The following is an 18,053-nucleotide window of genomic DNA, read 5'->3' on the forward strand; positions in this document are numbered from 1 at the left end:
TATAAATTACAATAATTAACAAAATAAATCTCTCGACTCCAACAAATCTATCAATTAATGCCACATAAATTGGGACATGACAAATAACATATATTATTAAAAAATTAGGTTCAAAATGTACAATAAAATACAATAATTAACAACTTAATATATTAAAGAGACATATAAAAAATGCTTAATATTTGAAATTCTGCGTGTGCCACATAAATTAGAACAAACAGAGTAATAAATATTTTTTTCAAAATTATGTTAAAAAAAAGTACTACAAATCACAATAGCTAAAAATTTAAAATATTTTTCAAATCATATAAAAATTTCAATAACTTCTCAAATTCCATAATATGATATAAATTAAAATAATAAAAAATATATATATTGGGCCCCGTGCTGACACGGATCCTATATCTAGTATAATATAAGAAGCATATCAATTTGGATAATTCTAAAAAATCAAGTACTATTAGACCAAAAAAAGGGAAATTAGTAATAATCACAAGACAATTAAAAAAATTATACTAACCATCTTAATTTCTTTAATTGGTATGATATATGCTCTTATATATATCTTTCTGGCTCAATATTAATTAATCTATCAAAATCCTTTTGCTTCATCATAATATATATAGGAGAAATGTTGTTGGGGTTCATAATTAGTTAATTCCTTGAAGTTTCATTTGAAGGCGGCTATCCATAATTTTGACCTTATAATATACTAATCTCTTATTCAAGGTCCATAATTTGGACCTTATAATTAAAAATAATGTATTTTTAATATCAATTGGGGTAATTTTAATTTGAAATATAAACAAATGAGTGATGTGTCTATTTATAATTAATTTTGTTCTACGTTTTGATAATAAGTAATAACTAAAGAAAATTTGAGTTAATCATAAAAATTACACTAGAATTATCTTTTTTCTTTTCTTTTCAAATTTCACACCTCCTATATTTCCCTTTTCCTACCTCGACTATGACAGTTGTTTAAATGGAAAAGGAAACAACTAATAGCTCAAAAAAAGGCTCAAATTATGGGGTGGTACCAGAAGATTTTTAGAACTCCTACCGTTACAAATATTGCAATTAATTTGTGTGAATTTTTAAAGAACTGTTATAATCAGTCAGTTGACGATTTATCCTTAAAGCTTCACAATGCACCATCAAAATTATTGATTCAATGATTATTATTATTATTGGTAAATTTGAACATTGCCAAGTAATTAATCATCTCAATTAAGCGTGACAAAGTTAATTCATAAAAATATGTTATATTTATCTAACCTCTCAAAATTTGTCAAATCAGTTCAGTCCATTTATTGATTCTTTCAATTTGATCCATATAAGAATAGTCATCTTAATATATTCTTTTTTAATTTGACCATTGCCAAGTAATCTTTCAATTGAATGAATCACATTATTTAGAGTCATCTTATCGCTCATTTGACACTCCTAAGCTTAAATAACATCAAATAAAAAATATTCAATTAGTAGAAACCATAAAATCTCTTATTTTTTATTTCAAAATTATTATAGAAAACACAAAAGACTTCAAGCTCACTCTTACTTGACAATAGTGAGACTCAAAAGAAGACACAAAAGACAAACAAGCCAAACACAGCTACGAGGAGATCAAACTTTCACCAAAATGAAAGTTACCGCCAATCAACTAGACTACTACGATTCCACAGGAATCGAGCATCATAACATTGAAAATAGTACTTAATAAAACATAGAGACAAGACACGACTAGGCCCAAATAACAATAGTACTAAATGGATCTCAAATTTAATTTGGACGAATATCAATGCCCTTAACAATAATCCCAGATTTCCAATTAGGATTTTTGTTCTCCATCAACCTCATTTCAACTTCACCATCTTCTCCAAAATTGTTGAAAAATTCACCTAGCTTTGTTTCCAACCATGCATCGCTTCGCGGATACGCGAATATGCCACGTTCTCCTTCATGTCCCTTCGCCTTTGAGATGAAAACTGTGTAGCCCTCTTCATCCGTCCCCTCAGCTTTATCCTTCACGAATCTCACTGATGCAATACCCTTTTCAAGCTCGCGATGATTAGCTGTTAGCCTGAACACCAAATATGCCGAATAACTAGTCTTTCGAGCAAGTCTACTTGTGTCTATCTTTCCTCGAATGTCGAGCCAACAAACATTCAGAAGTTCAGCTACTTCCACACTGCACATGTCATTGATACATTAAAAAATGAATCTATAAGTTTAAATTTTGAATTCGTTTCTAAATATTATTTTTTAAATTACTTTACTTCGGGTGGGTGGGTGGGGGATTGTATACCTAGAGTTGTGAATGTAATTCCAAGTCCAATGTTGAGGATTGTCAGCCCATTCAATTGAAAGCTCCCTTGCACCTAACCACGCACTCTGATGATTAAAACACACTAATTAGAACAAACATTAGAGGAAATACATAAATCTTTGATAATCCATCTACTCTTTCCGTTTTGATTTATTTATTCAATTTTAACGTAGCATAAATTTTAAGAAAATTAATTTTTTTTTTTGAATATTAGTAGTCTTATACAAAAAAAAATATCTAGAATGATCAAACAAATTGAAGTATAAGAAATATTATTTTCTCAAACATGACTTTAGTTGAAATATAAATTGAAAAACCAAATTACTATCACAAGACAAGGTAAAAGACTTAGAAGAATTACATACCATCTTTCTTTTTTGTTGTTATAAGATATGCTTTCAATGTATATGAAATCCCTTTGCTACATATGCTTGATATATATATATAGGAAAAAGAGAAGGTTGTTGAACTACCTAGTTAATTATAGTTCTTGCTTAGCAATTAAGCTAATGTATAGAGAATAATACAACCCAATTAAGTCATGCTTTGGAACATGTAATGCCAATTCAACATTGAAAACATACAGTCACTCCAAATATTGAATTTTGCAGTTTTTTGGTCCCATTCAACATACTCCAAAAAAGACAAAAGAGTTAAGTGTGTACTACTCCTTCTTGTTCCGCTTCATTTTTATTTGTTCACTTTAAATGTTTTTTTTAAAAAAATAACTGATATGAGTATTTTATTACAACATTCTTATTACTTGATTATAGTATTAGGTCTTGAAAAATAATTTTGAGAACAAGTAATTAATGTTAAGGACGAAACATGAAACCCAAAAAAGTACTGATCTATTATAATCGACTTAGTTCGATTTTCAATTGACTAAAAAACCACTAGACACTCTATGTAATTATATATATTTGTTTTTTAAGAAACATAAATAATTGAGACAATTAAAACAACAACGCGAAGAAAAGGGAATTACTTGGATAGTAAACACCCCTCACTTCCAACGGGGACTTGTTATTGTGTTTAAAAGTGCTCGAATCGTGGTTTGAGTATTTATTTTTATGATTTAGATGGTGAAAAACTGAAAATCAAATTAAAAGGTAACTCACTATTGTAGGAAGACACACTTGTCATACATTAATTAATCTAAAACTTTTATGTTAATACATTTTATATGAGTTATTCAATTTGGGTAACTAGTAATCCCATAAATTAGAACAATAACAAAAATGTAGGTGACTTAAAAAGTAGTATAAAACCAATATATTAATGCGAATCAAAGAGAAAATAAAATAACAACGCCGAAAACCGTAGACAAAAAACAGATAATTGTCTTTAGGAAGAAGCGTAATTCAAATTATCCATCTCCTTGACTCACACACAAATTCTATAATCCTATTTAGTACCTTAAAAACAAATTCAGAATTTGATCTTGAACTGTACGAAAAGCTAGTTATGAGATCAGTTGTTCCAATTTGTAACTCCAATCCAAGTAGCTTTATCATAACTCTTATAAATACCGCGATCTCTAAAAGAGAAATAGACAATAGGTTGGCCTTTGTCATCCTTAAGTGGATCATATGCATTAAACCAAGCATAAAATAAACCCCAATCAGCATAACATACATAAATATCATTGATAATACCAGCATCAAATGGAAATTCTTGACCTAATACCAAAGTTACACTAAGCAAAGGGAGCCAATGTTGTAATTTACAAGTAACTTGCATAGTTGGTGTATGACCAGGTGGCAAGTTGTTAATGAGGTGAACAACTGGTGTGGGGCCATCACCAAAAGAAAATGAGAATTGAGATAACACAATAAGAATGAGAATTGAAATAGTATTAGAAGCCATATGGTTAATTTGTTTGTTTTGTTACACTACTATTGATGCTCTTTTTATAGTTTCGATTTTTTAATGTTTGGTAAGTATGATACTGAGTTTTGATTTGACTTTGTGTAATTTAGGACAAATGTTTAAAGAGTTTTTTTTTCCTTTTGTGTTTGGTTGGTACAATGTTAGTTCAAATTTGGCTGTGTAATTTAGGACAAACTTTTAAGTTTTTTTTATTCATATATTTTGGATTTTTCTTTGTGTATTGTAGCAATGTGATAAAGATTTTTCCTTTAATAATTGAGCAAATTAGTAAGATTCTTAATTAATCACTACTCTCTCTAGTTCATATAATTAAGTGAATTAGAGTTTGTTTGGATTGGCTTTTGACTTATGACTTATAAATCAACAACCATAAATTAGAATTTCTTACTTTTGACTTATTTTTGTTAAAAATAAGTGTTTATATAAACATTTTTTAACTTTATCCAAACACTTTGAAACTACTTAAAAATCTATTTTGGCTTAAAATTGCCTAAAATAAGTCAATCTAAATAGACACTTAGACAAATAAATTAGTGTGTATGATACACCCCTTAAAAAAAATAATTAAAAACATAAATTAAATGTTATTTTCCGCTTTTACCTTTTTAATTATATCCAAATTAATCTCCTAAAATGGGTAAAGTAGTATCATATCGCAGATTCACCTGCATATGACAACGCAATTTAAATTCGTAAAAAAGTGATCCTAGTGAGTAGTGACAAAATTAATTTCGACCGATTCACAGGATAATAATAATAATAATAATAATAATAATAATAATAATAATAATAATAATAGTAAAATAATAATTAAGAACATACACTATAGGCATAATGCAAAGAGATAAACTTTAGATAAAGATGATTAGACCCAATTAAGCCTATTCTTTAAGATAACATAAAAAAAATAAACACAATATATATATATATATATATATATAAAAGATATAGCTTTCTTCCTTTTCCTTTTTTAATCATTGGTATTCACTAATTCAACTAATATAAATTTGTATCGTGTAAAGTTTTAATAATTTGTGGAAAAAACTCTAATTTCATGCTTCTTTTTTCTTTTTTGAATATGGAACCATTCAGATATTTATTCTGAATGACTTTTTTTATATTAATAATAAAAGAATCTAAAAAAGTTATTGAACTCAACTTGCTACATATGGGAGGAGATGTTAACCTGCTCCTCTAAAGAAATTTGATCGAAAACCTTACTTTGTCGTAAGCTCGTTATAATGAAAAAGAGAGGGCTTATGATGAAATATATATATATATATATATATATATATATATAGTGTGCCCTATTTCAAAAGGAACATAAGGACATGTTAATAAATAAAAATATGATAAAGCATAAAATGAATAATAAAAAAAAGGAATAACCAATAAGTGGGTCAAAATTTGTTGTCCAAGTGGATATTTTTAATACATTAAATCTGAAATAATTGATCATTTAGTCCAACTAGCTACACTAAGATGGCAATTTTAAGAGTTGTTTATCTTGATTGATGAGAAAGGTTGAGTCACCTCACACTAGTATGTTTTAAGAGATTTTTACAAGCTAAAAAACAAATCTTTAATTTTACAAAATTTAACCAATACAATCATTGTATAATTTTGTATTTAATTAATGTGTATACAATATACATTGATTATATAATTTTTATACACGTATTATATACTTTGTATATTTTTTTATTATTTATTAATTAAGGAATCATTTGATAGTTGCTTTAGAAATGAGTTATACATGTATTAAATCGTGCATATGTGGTACCACATTTGATAGTTGATAGGAGATAAGTTATTTATATATAAAATTAATATGGTGTGGTTTGCAATTAAATAACCTGCATAACTAATATAAGAAGAATAATAATTTATTATTATCATTAATTCTTATCAATCATCGTAAAGCCACAGAAATAAGTTACAAAAATGATTATTTTTTTCTTCCTTGACTGATTAAATATTTGTTTAGCAGATTACATATATCTGAGGTAGTCCCTGAAATATGTTTTTATAGGCATGTTAGATGCCTCAATAATGATGTAATTATATATACATTATATAGAAAAAATTGTTAAATTTTACATGTGATTTATCAAATTATTCTTTTGTGTGCCTTAGCTGAGTATTCGTGTTATTATAATTTAGTAACGTTAAAAATTAAATTTTGAGTTCAATCTTTAAAGTTCTTGGCATTGAATTTATTATATTTTTGAAGTTATGAATTCATATCTATTATTTATTACAATTTAGGTGATTCTTATGCATAAATATATACTCCACATAAAATATATTGCGTTCAAATGAACATACTACTTGAAAGATGAACCCCTTACCCCCGGATTAGCCGAGCGTCCTCAATTTGAAAAAAGACAAAACACTATTAAAAATGTGGTATAGAAGCATGTTAGTTAGGTTCAGAATTTAATTCTAATTAACCACAATTAAGATGGCAGGAATCGAACCCTCGTTATTAACAAGGTAAAAGGTCAGATAATCAACCAACTGAACCACTAAAATTCTCCACGTTTAAGATTGGATTGATTTTTATATATTGTCAAAATGTTTACACCATCCAAACCCCCCCCCCCCCCCNCCCCCCCCCCCCACCAAACCCCCACCCTCAATTGGACCAAATTTATCATTGTATCCATCCAAATTATTTTTCTATATCTACCACATATATTTAAAGTGGTGCTAATTTCAAATATAGTTTAAAAAAATTATATCACTTTCCATTTTGTTGGAACAAACGTGTTTGACAACTTTATTTATTAATTCTTCACTCCAATATTTTCAAATGTCATATATTTGACCAAAAGAAGGTTCTTTAGGAAAGAATCATTAAAAATAGAATGAGAATTCAATAGAAGTTCATTACAACCCAAATTACTTGACTGGTCATAAAAGGTCAAGTCTCTAGAAAATTGTTTTATCATATTTTATTTTAACATATAATAAAATAATTTTATTAGTTAATTAGTTTCGATTCAATTTTTGTTGTGCGATTCTCAAACGTGTATATTGTATTGTGTAAATAAGCTTAACACATTATTATGCATAACATTTTTCTATCAAACACATCAACTTTATTTAGAATAATCTCTAAGTTTTACAATTTAGTTAACATAGTTACGTAATGAATGTTTGAGAACATACATAAAACTTTTACAAAATTAAAATTGAAAATATCTAACAAAAATATTTTATTATTTGTTCAACTGCTTAATCATGCAGAAGTTAATTGAGTGTACGATACTAGCTTTGAGACCCAATAAATTTTAAAATACACTGAAAAATCACATTTTAGAGATAAAATATTTATTTACCAAAAATTACTTCATTATCAAATTTGAACTCGAGATATATGATTAAAAATATAATAAACAAATACTTACAACCACGCTATGAATATCCATCTGGTAATGACTTCGTCTACTTTCTAAGAAATAGAAAAGTAATTACTTTTTTCTACTATTTCTCAATGGTCTTTTTTGGTTGAATGAATATAAAATTAAAATTATAAAAATGAATTTTAGTTAATTAGTTAGCATTTGACAAAAATAATGAGAAAATCAAGCCTTCTAGATTGTGGGCAAAAGAGAATACTGTTAATAAATAATAGAGTAATTTCTAATAAGTACGTTTTTCAACACTTTTTAGCCCACATTTAAAACGCGTCAATGCTGGTCGAACATATTTTTAAACTTATCGAAATATGACTTTAGATAGAAAATTATAGAAATGACACATATTAGAGCAATACTATACTGAACAAAAAAAATTACGATAATTATATAGGAATAATAATATGATATGAGTATTTATAATTAACACTTTATATAATATCGCTAAAAGTTTTAGTAATTCTAGATACAATAACATTAACTCAATTACTGCCGAATGTTTTGCATCAATATTAAAAAAAATTGCTACTAATAAAAGATCTCTTTTGTTGTAATAGTAAAAAGCTAGTAGATAATTAAACATTATCTCATTTATCTTTTTATACTAATAGTCATTAATTAATTCAGCATGTTTTTAAAAGAATAGTAAAGAGCAAATTATGTGCATAGACCTTAAAAACAAATAATATGAACGGGACAGAAAAGGATTGTGGTGGAGTGGTAAGTACTCTTTCATTCTAATTAAAAGTCTTGAATTTGAGCTTCCCTGGTATGGAGTGATTGGAGTCGCTTTTGTTTGGGAGCACTTTACCCTCAATGTGGGACTTTCCCACGCGACTTTAAATTTAGTTGGACTCTAATATGGATATCAACCACCGAATAAAACACCAAAAAAATAAAAAATTATATGAATGGGAGATATCAGGCAGAATAAGAATGATTAATGAACAATAAATGCTACGACCAATTAATTCCTTTCATGTTAAAAAAAGATTTGTGGCATAATTAATTCATCTAATAAATTTGATCAAGACATAACTTGAGCTATGTTGATCTGAATATATGAGTATGTGTTCTTGTTTAATACTTTTGATTAAATTATAGAAAAACTTTTATGTGTGTTTTCAAGAATTCATTTTAAAAAGTAAGTTAATTTATTAAAATATATTACATTTTTAACTATACGCATTATTTAGTATAAAGAATATAACGCCTCAAGTTTGTTCCAATTATTTCAGATTTAAATATAGTATTTTTCATATGAAATTTATAGTTAGGCCATGTTTGGTATTTAATTTGACACTGATTTTGAGCTACTTATGTTACTATATTAGAAGATATTACATAATCATAGGAATGGTTTATGAATTTATGAAATTTCAACAATACAAGTAAAATAATCTCAAAATTATTTGAACAACAACAATTACGTCTTAATCCAAATTAATTTCAATCGATTATATAAATTTTCAATATCATAAATCTCAAAAAAATTGAACAACAATTACGTCTTAATAAAAAAATATTAATTTCAATCAGTAATATGAGTCTTTAATTTCATAAATCTAAAAAATTCTAAAAATATGACAGAAAGTACTTTTGGTATATTTAAATAACAAAATTCATTTTTTAAAATTTTATATTCAATTAAATTAAGACACCTAGTATAAATACAGCCATCATTATAAACGAGTACATACAAAAAAAAAAAAGCAATAAAATAAAAAAAATAATTTTTTTTTTATAAATTGGTAGCCGCCTGTCTGCTCAAATATACATCAATAGATAATTAATTAATCAAATGCATCTCCCCTCTATCTTTTTTGTTAAAAAAATAATTAGCACATTTGCCTCTATTGTTATGCATCCACTTTAATTATACATTAGGAAACTTCCAAATTCAGAACACGAAAAGTCAGACAGAGTGGTCTAGTCTAATAATTAAAATAAAAAAGATCACATTTTTTTCCTCCATCGTCTCCTGGAATAATCACTACTATATTATATTTACCACTACTCCTTAATCAATCAATCAATTAACATTATATTCCCACCCTTTTAACTAATTTATTAATTTATGAAAGAATTATTGAAAATACTCTTGATTTTATCGCAAATTATTAGTTTTATTTTCAAATTATTGACAATCTTAAAACACTCTTTTATTTGGCTAACTAAACTTAAATACACTACCAAATTTGTAACATGAGTGAAATTGTATACCCCTAAGTTCTAGCCAAGTTTAGGGGTGTTTCAACATTTCTCTCGGCTTTACTTTTTATTAAGAGCCTCATGCTCCTACAACAATTTGAGACCACTTGTGATGTCATGTAACAAATCAGGGGTGTATCTAAGTTTAGTTAGTCAAGTAAATGAGTGTTTCTAAGGCTGTGAATAATTCGGAGACGAAACTAACAATTTACGCCAAGTTCAGATGTGTTTTCAACACTCCTCTCTTAATTTATATGTTATGACTTAAACGCAAAGTTAAAGAAAATAAACAAGATTTTTGAGTCTGTTAATCTTAAATTAAAAAAATACCAAAACTACCCTTTAATTTTACAATCTCAAACATGTCATATAGAAAGTTAAAACTAACGAGTTACCAAAAAAAAAAAAAAATTTTTTTGACAAACAAATTAAAACAGATAGAGAGAATATTGTATAATAATAAAAAAAGTAATGTGGAAATAAAAGTTTATCTAAATAGTACTAAGATTTTTCTTTAAAGTTTTTGAATAATTATGTAAAGTATACAATAGCCGCCTATTATGAATATAATCTTACTATTTTTTTTTATTTTTTTTTATGAATAATCTTACTATATAACTCTGCTGTTATTATTCTTTTTTTGGCACCAACTATTAACTTTGCCTTTCATTCTTTTGTTCTTTAAGGCATAATAATTTCAAGAACACAATTTGTGTATCCCTAAATACTGTTTTAACATCCATTTGAAAAAGTTTAAACGAATTCGAGCCCTCGGGGCATCACAAAAACATAGCATTTTTTTAATAGTTAACGAAAAAAAAAAAGAGATTAGCCTTTTGATCGATAGAGTTGAGTGAACGTTGGATCGTTCAATATGGAGCCGGTAAATCTCAATAGTATGAGAGGTAGTAGTATGAGAGGAAGTATGAGAGGTAGTTTAAGAGCAAGTACTAGTAATTCAATATGGAGAAACAATGGTGTTGACGCATTTTCGCGATCAGCGAGAGATGAAGATGATGAAGAAGCACTTAAATGGGCTGCATTAGAAAAATTGCCAACGTTCGATCGATTGAGGAAAGGTTTATTGTTTGGATCACAAGGTGCAGCTAATGAAATTGATGTAAATGATCTTGGATTTCAAGAAAGGAAGAATTTACTTGAGAGACTTGTTAAAGTTGCTGATGAAGATAATGAAAAGTTCTTGATGAAACTCAAGAATAGAATTGATAGGTAAAATAAAAACAACTTTTCAAATATATATATATATTTTTTTTTTTTCATTTTTGGGATTTTTTCGAAATTTTGGTTGAATGGTAAAAAGTTGTCGTAGTAAGAAGAGGAGCTAGGATTTTAAGTTTATAAGATTCTGAATAAATTATTTATACAAATATAGGGTCTAGGGGAAAGTTTTTTAGACTAAGGTCACATGTTCAAGCAGGGAAAACAATCTTATCTTGTAGAAATACAAGGTAAAATTGTGTATAATAGACCTAACGTGGTGCGGTCTTTCAAGGACCTAAGCATAGCGGGAACTTAGTGTATCATAGTTTCTTGTTACAGAGATGCAAGGTAAGACTGGGTACAATAGACGTAACATGATCCAACCTTAGTCAGATGCATAGCAGGAACTTAGTGCGTCGGAGTTTTGCCTTTTTTCTTTTTACTTGATTGGTATTTAACTTGTATTTTTTTTTTTTTTACAGAGTTGGGATTGATATGCCATCAATAGAAGTGAGATATGAACATCTAAATATTGAGGCAGATGCATATGCAGGAAGTAGAGCTCTGCCTACTTTTTTGAACTTCATGACCAACTTTGTTGAGGTAAAACATATATATATATATGAATGAAAATATACACACTTTAGTATTTCTAGTTCTTTTGATATGAAACTAATTTAATTTTTTTCGATTATTTTTTTTGCTCGAAAGTCATTGTTGAATTCTCTTCACATCCTTCCAAGTAAAAAGAGGCAAATAACAATTCTCAAAGATGTAAGTGGTATGATTAAGCCTTGTAGAATGACTCTACTTTTGGGACCTCCGAGTTCTGGAAAGACTACTTTGTTATTAGCATTGGCTGGAAAACTTGATCCTGCTTTAAAGGTGAGATTTTTACATAGATGAAGTTTTAAAATATAAATAAGATAGAAAAAATATGCTAAAGTTTTCGATATTTTCTGTGAATTCAGGTTACTGGTAATGTGACTTATAATGGACATGAACTACATGAATTTGTGCCACAAAGAACAGCTGTTTATATCAGTCAACATGACTTGCATATTGGAGAAATGACTGTTAGGGAAACTTTGGAATTTTCTGCAAGATGCCAAGGAGTTGGCTCTAGATTTGGTTAGTATTTTCTTATACTCCCTGCGTTTTCGATTTCTTTGTCTGGTTTTGACTTGTCACGGAGTTTAAGAAAGTAAAGAGCGACTTTTGAATCTTGTGTTCTTAACTAAAGAAATGTAGAATGTAACATAATGTCTTTTAATCTTGTGGTCTTAAATATGTCACGTGGAAAGTTAAAATTATCAGCGACAAACAAATTGAAACAGAAAGAGTATTTGGTTTTTTGGTGAAAACATGCAAATATTCATTTATTAAGTCTTTTTTTGCTTAAAATTTGTGTAGAGATGTTGGCTGAACTGTCAAGAAGGGAGAAAGCAGCTAATATCAAACCAGATCCTGATATTGATATCTACATGAAGGTAAGCCTAGATATTTATCGAATATTAGGGACTTGAGTTTACATTATTTTTTTTCGTCATGGCGAATAGTTTATAATCTTGTTCTTTCTTGGGAAATGTAGGCTGCAGCAACAGAAGGACAAGAAGCCAATGTTGTTACAGATTATGTTCTTAAGGTAAATTTATGATATCCAATTTATTTCTCTTGTTAGCATCTTTAATCTGTTGTCGGAGGTAACCTGCCTTATTTTTTGGACTACTTTTCTGCCTGTAACAATAATTACTTCTGACTTCAATGTGCAGATATTGGGACTTGACATTTGTGCTGATACTATGGTGGGAGATGAAATGATAAGGGGTATTTCCGGGGGGCAAAAGAAACGTGTAACAACGGGTGAAATGCTTGTTGGACCATCAAAGGCACTTTTCATGGATGAAATCTCAACTGGATTGGATAGTTCAACTACTTTCTCCATTGTTAACTCTCTAAGACAAACGGTGCAACTCTTGAAGGGAACTGCTGTGATATCTCTGTTGCAGCCAGCCCCCGAGACTTACAACCTGTTTGATGACATTATTTTGTTGTCAGACGGGTACATTGTCTATCAGGGTCCTCGAGAAGCTGTTCTTGACTTCTTTGAGTCCATGGGATTCAAATGCCCCGACAGAAAAGGTGCAGCAGATTTCTTGCAAGAGGTATGTCTTACAATAAAGTATAACCAACAAAGATTATAATGTTAAAGCAAGTGATCATCTCATCTAAACGTTTAAACTTAGTGAGATTTCCCAATTATGAGTTGGCCTGATTCTTTTTCCATGGGTGGCAATGTGACTCAACCGACGAGCTCTATCTATTATGATAGTATATTGAAGATTCTGACCATGAAAGAAAGCTTAACTTGTTAGACCAAAATTTTTTTATATGGTTAAATATGTCTTCGACATATAAGAATGAAGTTTAGGTTCTAAAAGGTGGAAGTTTTTATTTGTTTCTTGTAGGTAACATCAAAGAAGGATCAACAACAATATTGGGCTAAGAGGAATGAGCCTTATAGGTTTGTCACATCAAAAGAATTTGCCGAGGCATATCAGTCTTTCCATGTTGGAAGGAAACTCAGCGATGAGCTTGCAACTCCATATGACAAGACCAAAAGCCACCCTGCTGCTTTGTCTACTAAGAAGTATGGTATAGGGACGAAACAACTGTTGAAGGTCTGCGCTGAACGAGAATTCCTACTAATGAAGAGGAACTCATTTGTTTACATATTCAAGCTCTCTCAGGTACCTTTTACTTGGTCTATAAGAACTATATCTCTACATATGTCTTTGTCTCATAACTATGTTCAAATAGTAATAATCTCTTTGTGTCTGTTGTGTTCTCTCAGCTTGCTATAATGGCACTTATAACGATGAGTGTCTTTTTCCGAACTAAGCTTCCCCGAGATGATATGGATGATGGAGGAATATATGCTGGTGCTCTCTTTTTCGTGGTCGTTATGATTATGTTTAATGGAATGGCTGAGATTGCCCTGACAATTTTCAAGCTTCCGGTCTACTTCAAGCAAAGGGACCTTCTTTTTTATCCTTCATGGGCTTATGCCCTTCCGACATGGATTCTCAAAATCCCTATAACATTTGTTGAGTGTGGAATGTGGACATTCCTTACATATTATGTCATGGGATTTGATCCAAATGTTTCAAGGTAAGCGAAAAATATACACTACAAATTAATCAGGTGGCCCTCACAATTAATACTTGAGTATTAATCAACTACTGTATTTGCAGACTGTTCAAACAATTCTTGCTTCTCGTACTAGTACACCAGATGGCATCAGCATTGTTCAGATTCATTGGAGCAGTGGGGAGAACAATGGGAGTAGCTAGCACATTTGGAGCATTTGCTCTTCTTTTACAATTTGCACTAGGAGGATTTGTCCTTGCACGAGGTATATTTTTTCGTGTTTGAAACTATTATTTAGTCATTCACGAGGTTTCATTTGATCCGTTGATGCTATGTGTAATAGTCGAACTATTCAATTATGGTCGACCCTAACTTGTTTGGGACTAAGGCATAGTTATTGTTGTTGTTGAAATCTGACCTTTATTTATTTTCTACTCTGCCTGATGCTGCAGAGGATGTGAAGAAATGGTGGATTTGGGGTTACTGGACCTCACCACTGATGTATTCCGTGAATTCAATTCTCGTGAATGAATTTGATGGAAAGAATTGGAAACATGTAAGTGTTTATGCGTAACACATTGTGCATATAGTTAATATTTTCTCATATTTGGATGCTGATATCCACTTAAATTGAAATAGATAGCGCCAAATGGAACCGAGCCCCTTGGAGCTGCAGTCATAAGATCTAGGGGATTCTTTCCAGATGCATACTGGTACTGGATAGGTTGTGGGGCACTTCTCGGATTCACAATGATCTTCAACTTCTTCTACAGTATTGCACTCGCTTACCTTGACCGTGAGTATCTCTGATGTCTCTATTTTCCCTTTGAAAACAAAATTCCTACATACTAAACCAAGTGCATAACTGCAGCATTTGGTAAGCCACAAGCTATGATATCAGAAGACGGTGAGAATGCTGATAATGTTGAACTCAGGGAGAGAAGTGAAACCGAGGGTCAGGAAAAGAAGAAGGGAATGGTTCTTCCATTTGAACCCCATTCCATCACTTTCGATAACGTTGTATACTCTGTTGACATGCCTCAGGTAATTTTCCACAATTCTTTGAACAGTATTCGTGACTCGTGAGGCTATTCTTTTCTGTGAATAATTGACTTAGCATTCCAATGACTTGCAGGAAATGAAGGAACAAGGTTCTGCTGAAGATAGATTGGTACTTCTAAAGGGTGTAAGTGGAGCTTTCAGGCCAGGTGTTCTCACAGCTTTGATGGGTGTTAGTGGAGCCGGTAAAACAACATTGATGGATGTGTTGGCCGGAAGGAAAACAGGAGGATACATTGATGGTGACATCAAGATTTCTGGATATCCAAAGAAGCAAGAAACGTTTGCACGTATTTCTGGATACTGTGAGCAAAATGACATCCATTCGCCTTATGTTACAGTTTATGAGTCCTTGGTTTACTCAGCTTGGCTGCGTTTACCTCAAGATGTTGACGAAAATAAGAGAAAGGTCGGTTCCTCTAAATTCTTTCTCCATAGTGATAATCTATACTACAAATTGTTCGAACCTTCTAATGAAGTGTCCATGGCAATCATTAACATTGTCAATGATCACCTTTCTGCAGATGTTTGTTGACGAAGTTATGGAACTTGTGGAGCTAGCTCCATTAAGATCAGCCTTAGTTGGACTCCCTGGAGTCAATGGTCTATCAACCGAGCAACGCAAAAGGCTGACAATTGCGGTTGAGCTGGTAGCAAACCCCTCTATCATTTTCATGGATGAACCAACTTCAGGGTTGGATGCAAGAGCTGCTGCTATTGTAATGAGAGCTGTTAGGAACACTGTCGATACAGGAAGAACCGTTGTCTGTACCATTCATCAGCCTAGCATCGACATTTTTGAAGCCTTTGATGAGGTGAGTTCATTAACCTTCCAAGACAATGAAACAAATACATGTTTCCGTTTTGATCTTTTGCTTCCGAATACTAATATAAACATGGCTTTGCAGCTATTTCTAATGAAACGCGGAGGCCAGGAGATATATGTTGGTCCTCTAGGTCGCCATTCTTGCCATTTGATCAAATACTTTGAGGTATGTTAACAAAGGAAAATATGTGTTTACTCTTTCCTAGTTTATATAATCAAATACTAATCTCAGTTTCGTCTTGAGTTCAGTCATTGCCTGGAGTTAGTAAGATAAAAGAGGCTTACAATCCCGCAACTTGGATGTTAGAAGTCACCGCCTCATCTCAAGAAATGATGTTAGGGGTTGATTTTGCTGATTTATACAAGAATTCCGACCTCTACAGGAGGAACAAAGCCTTGATTGCTGAATTAAGTACGCCTCGTCCTGGTACAAAGGATCTACATTTTGAAACTCAATTTTCACAGCCTTTCTGGACCCAATGTATGGCTTGTCTCTGGAAGCAACACTGGTCGTATTGGCGTAATCCAGCTTATACTGCAGTTAGATTCATTTTCACAACATTCATAGCACTTGTCTTTGGCACAATGTTTTGGGATCTTGGTACCAAAGTGTAAGTTCAAATCACAATGACAACTAAATATTAACTTTAAAAGAAAACATCTTATAGTATTTAAGCTAAAATATTCGAGCTTTGTTGATCGCAGGAGTCGGAGTCAGGATCTTATCAACGCTATGGGATCTATGTATGCTGCAACTCTCTTCCTTGGTGTACAAAATTCATCATCAGTCCAGCCTGTTGTTGCCGTTGAGCGAACTGTATTTTACAGAGAAAAAGCTGCTGGAATGTATTCTGCCATACCTTACGCCTTTGGACAGGTAAACAGACAGTTCAATTTAGTCACAATTTATACATACTCTGGAGTTAATTTATAAATACGGTCACTCAACTAACAACTATTATCTCATAAAGTCACTCAACGTTGTAGGTGAAATGACTATAGTTGAGTGACTTTCTGAGATTAGAAAAAAGGATTCATATTGATCTATGAAGCTTTACTTTCGTGCAGGTTGTCATCGAAATACCTTATGTATTTGTACAATCGGCTGTCTATGGTGTCATCGTGTATGCAATGATCGGGTTTGAATGGACTGCTGTCAAATTCTTATGGTACTTCTTCTTCATGTACTGCACCCTCTTGTACTTCACCTTCTATGGCATGATGACCGTGGCTGTTACCCCCAACCAAAACGTTGCATCCATTGTCGCGGCCTTCTTCTATGCAGTATGGAATCTCTTCTCAGGATTCATCGTTCCACGACCTGTAAGTCCTTGAAAATCCTTCATTTTATGCCTATAAACATTACTGAACAACGAAAAATGACATGTTATGTTCTTTTTTTTTTACTAAAAACAGCGCATTCCAATATGGTGGAGATGGTACTACTGGGCTTGCCCTGTTGCATGGACCTTGTATGGTCTTGTTGCATCACAATTCGGAGACATCCAAACTCCTCTCACCAATGATGAAAATGTTGAACAATTCTTGAGACGTTACTTCGGATTTAAGCATGATTTTCTTGGCGTTGTTGCTGCTGTCATCGCCGCGTTGCCTATTATGTTTGCCTTGACATTTGCATTAGGCATTAAGGCATTCAACTTCCAGAGAAGATAAAAGACACAACAATTGTGTATATGTCACAACTTGAAGACTTTTTTAATTTTCTATGTAATGTTATATTTTTACCTTATTGAATTCCAAGTTTTGTGTAGAAATAATTAGTACTATTTGTTAAATGATAAATGATTTTTTTTTTACATACCATCAATTTATTTAATGTATTTTTTGACTTTATTAGCTTCTCCAATACCTTCTCCACCACTCATATTTTAGCATTGCGTAAGTACAAAAGAGACCGTCTTTATTGAATGATGGCTTTTGA

The 18,053-nt window shown here is 31.0% G+C and overlaps 2 protein-coding genes across 2 annotated transcripts; one reads left to right on the forward strand and one right to left on the reverse strand.

Moving 5' to 3' along the window:
* Positions 1–1,485: 1,485 nt before the first annotated feature.
* LOC125852451 (putative F-box protein PP2-B12) lies at positions 1,486–2,744 on the reverse strand. The gene is made up of 3 exons (XM_049532178.1): positions 2,695–2,744; positions 2,309–2,394; positions 1,486–2,191 (listed from the first exon to the last, which is right to left on the reverse strand). Exons 1-3 carry the CDS (start codon positions 2,695–2,697, stop codon positions 1,783–1,785), a joined length of 498 nt encoding a protein of 165 aa, XP_049388135.1. The 5' UTR covers positions 2,698–2,744; the 3' UTR covers positions 1,486–1,782.
* Positions 2,745–10,502: 7,758 nt separating this feature from the next.
* LOC125852460 (pleiotropic drug resistance protein 1-like) lies at positions 10,503–17,932 on the forward strand. The gene is made up of 20 exons (XM_049532184.1): positions 10,503–11,085; positions 11,559–11,679; positions 11,788–11,961; positions 12,048–12,207; positions 12,490–12,566; positions 12,668–12,721; positions 12,849–13,241; positions 13,545–13,826; positions 13,931–14,247; positions 14,331–14,491; positions 14,679–14,782; positions 14,866–15,022; positions 15,098–15,270; positions 15,362–15,694; positions 15,810–16,100; positions 16,194–16,277; positions 16,361–16,722; positions 16,817–16,988; positions 17,180–17,434; positions 17,528–17,932. The coding sequence occupies exons 1-20, from the start codon at positions 10,730–10,732 to the stop codon at positions 17,783–17,785; spliced, it is 4,284 nt and encodes a 1,427-aa protein (XP_049388141.1). The 5' UTR covers positions 10,503–10,729; the 3' UTR covers positions 17,786–17,932.
* The last annotated feature ends 121 nt before the right edge of the window (positions 17,933–18,053 follow it).

The sequence above is a fragment of the Solanum stenotomum genome, unplaced genomic scaffold, assembly GCF_019186545.1.
Source record: "Solanum stenotomum isolate F172 unplaced genomic scaffold, ASM1918654v1 scaffold35404, whole genome shotgun sequence".
NCBI lineage: Eukaryota > Viridiplantae > Streptophyta > Magnoliopsida > Solanales > Solanaceae > Solanum > Solanum stenotomum.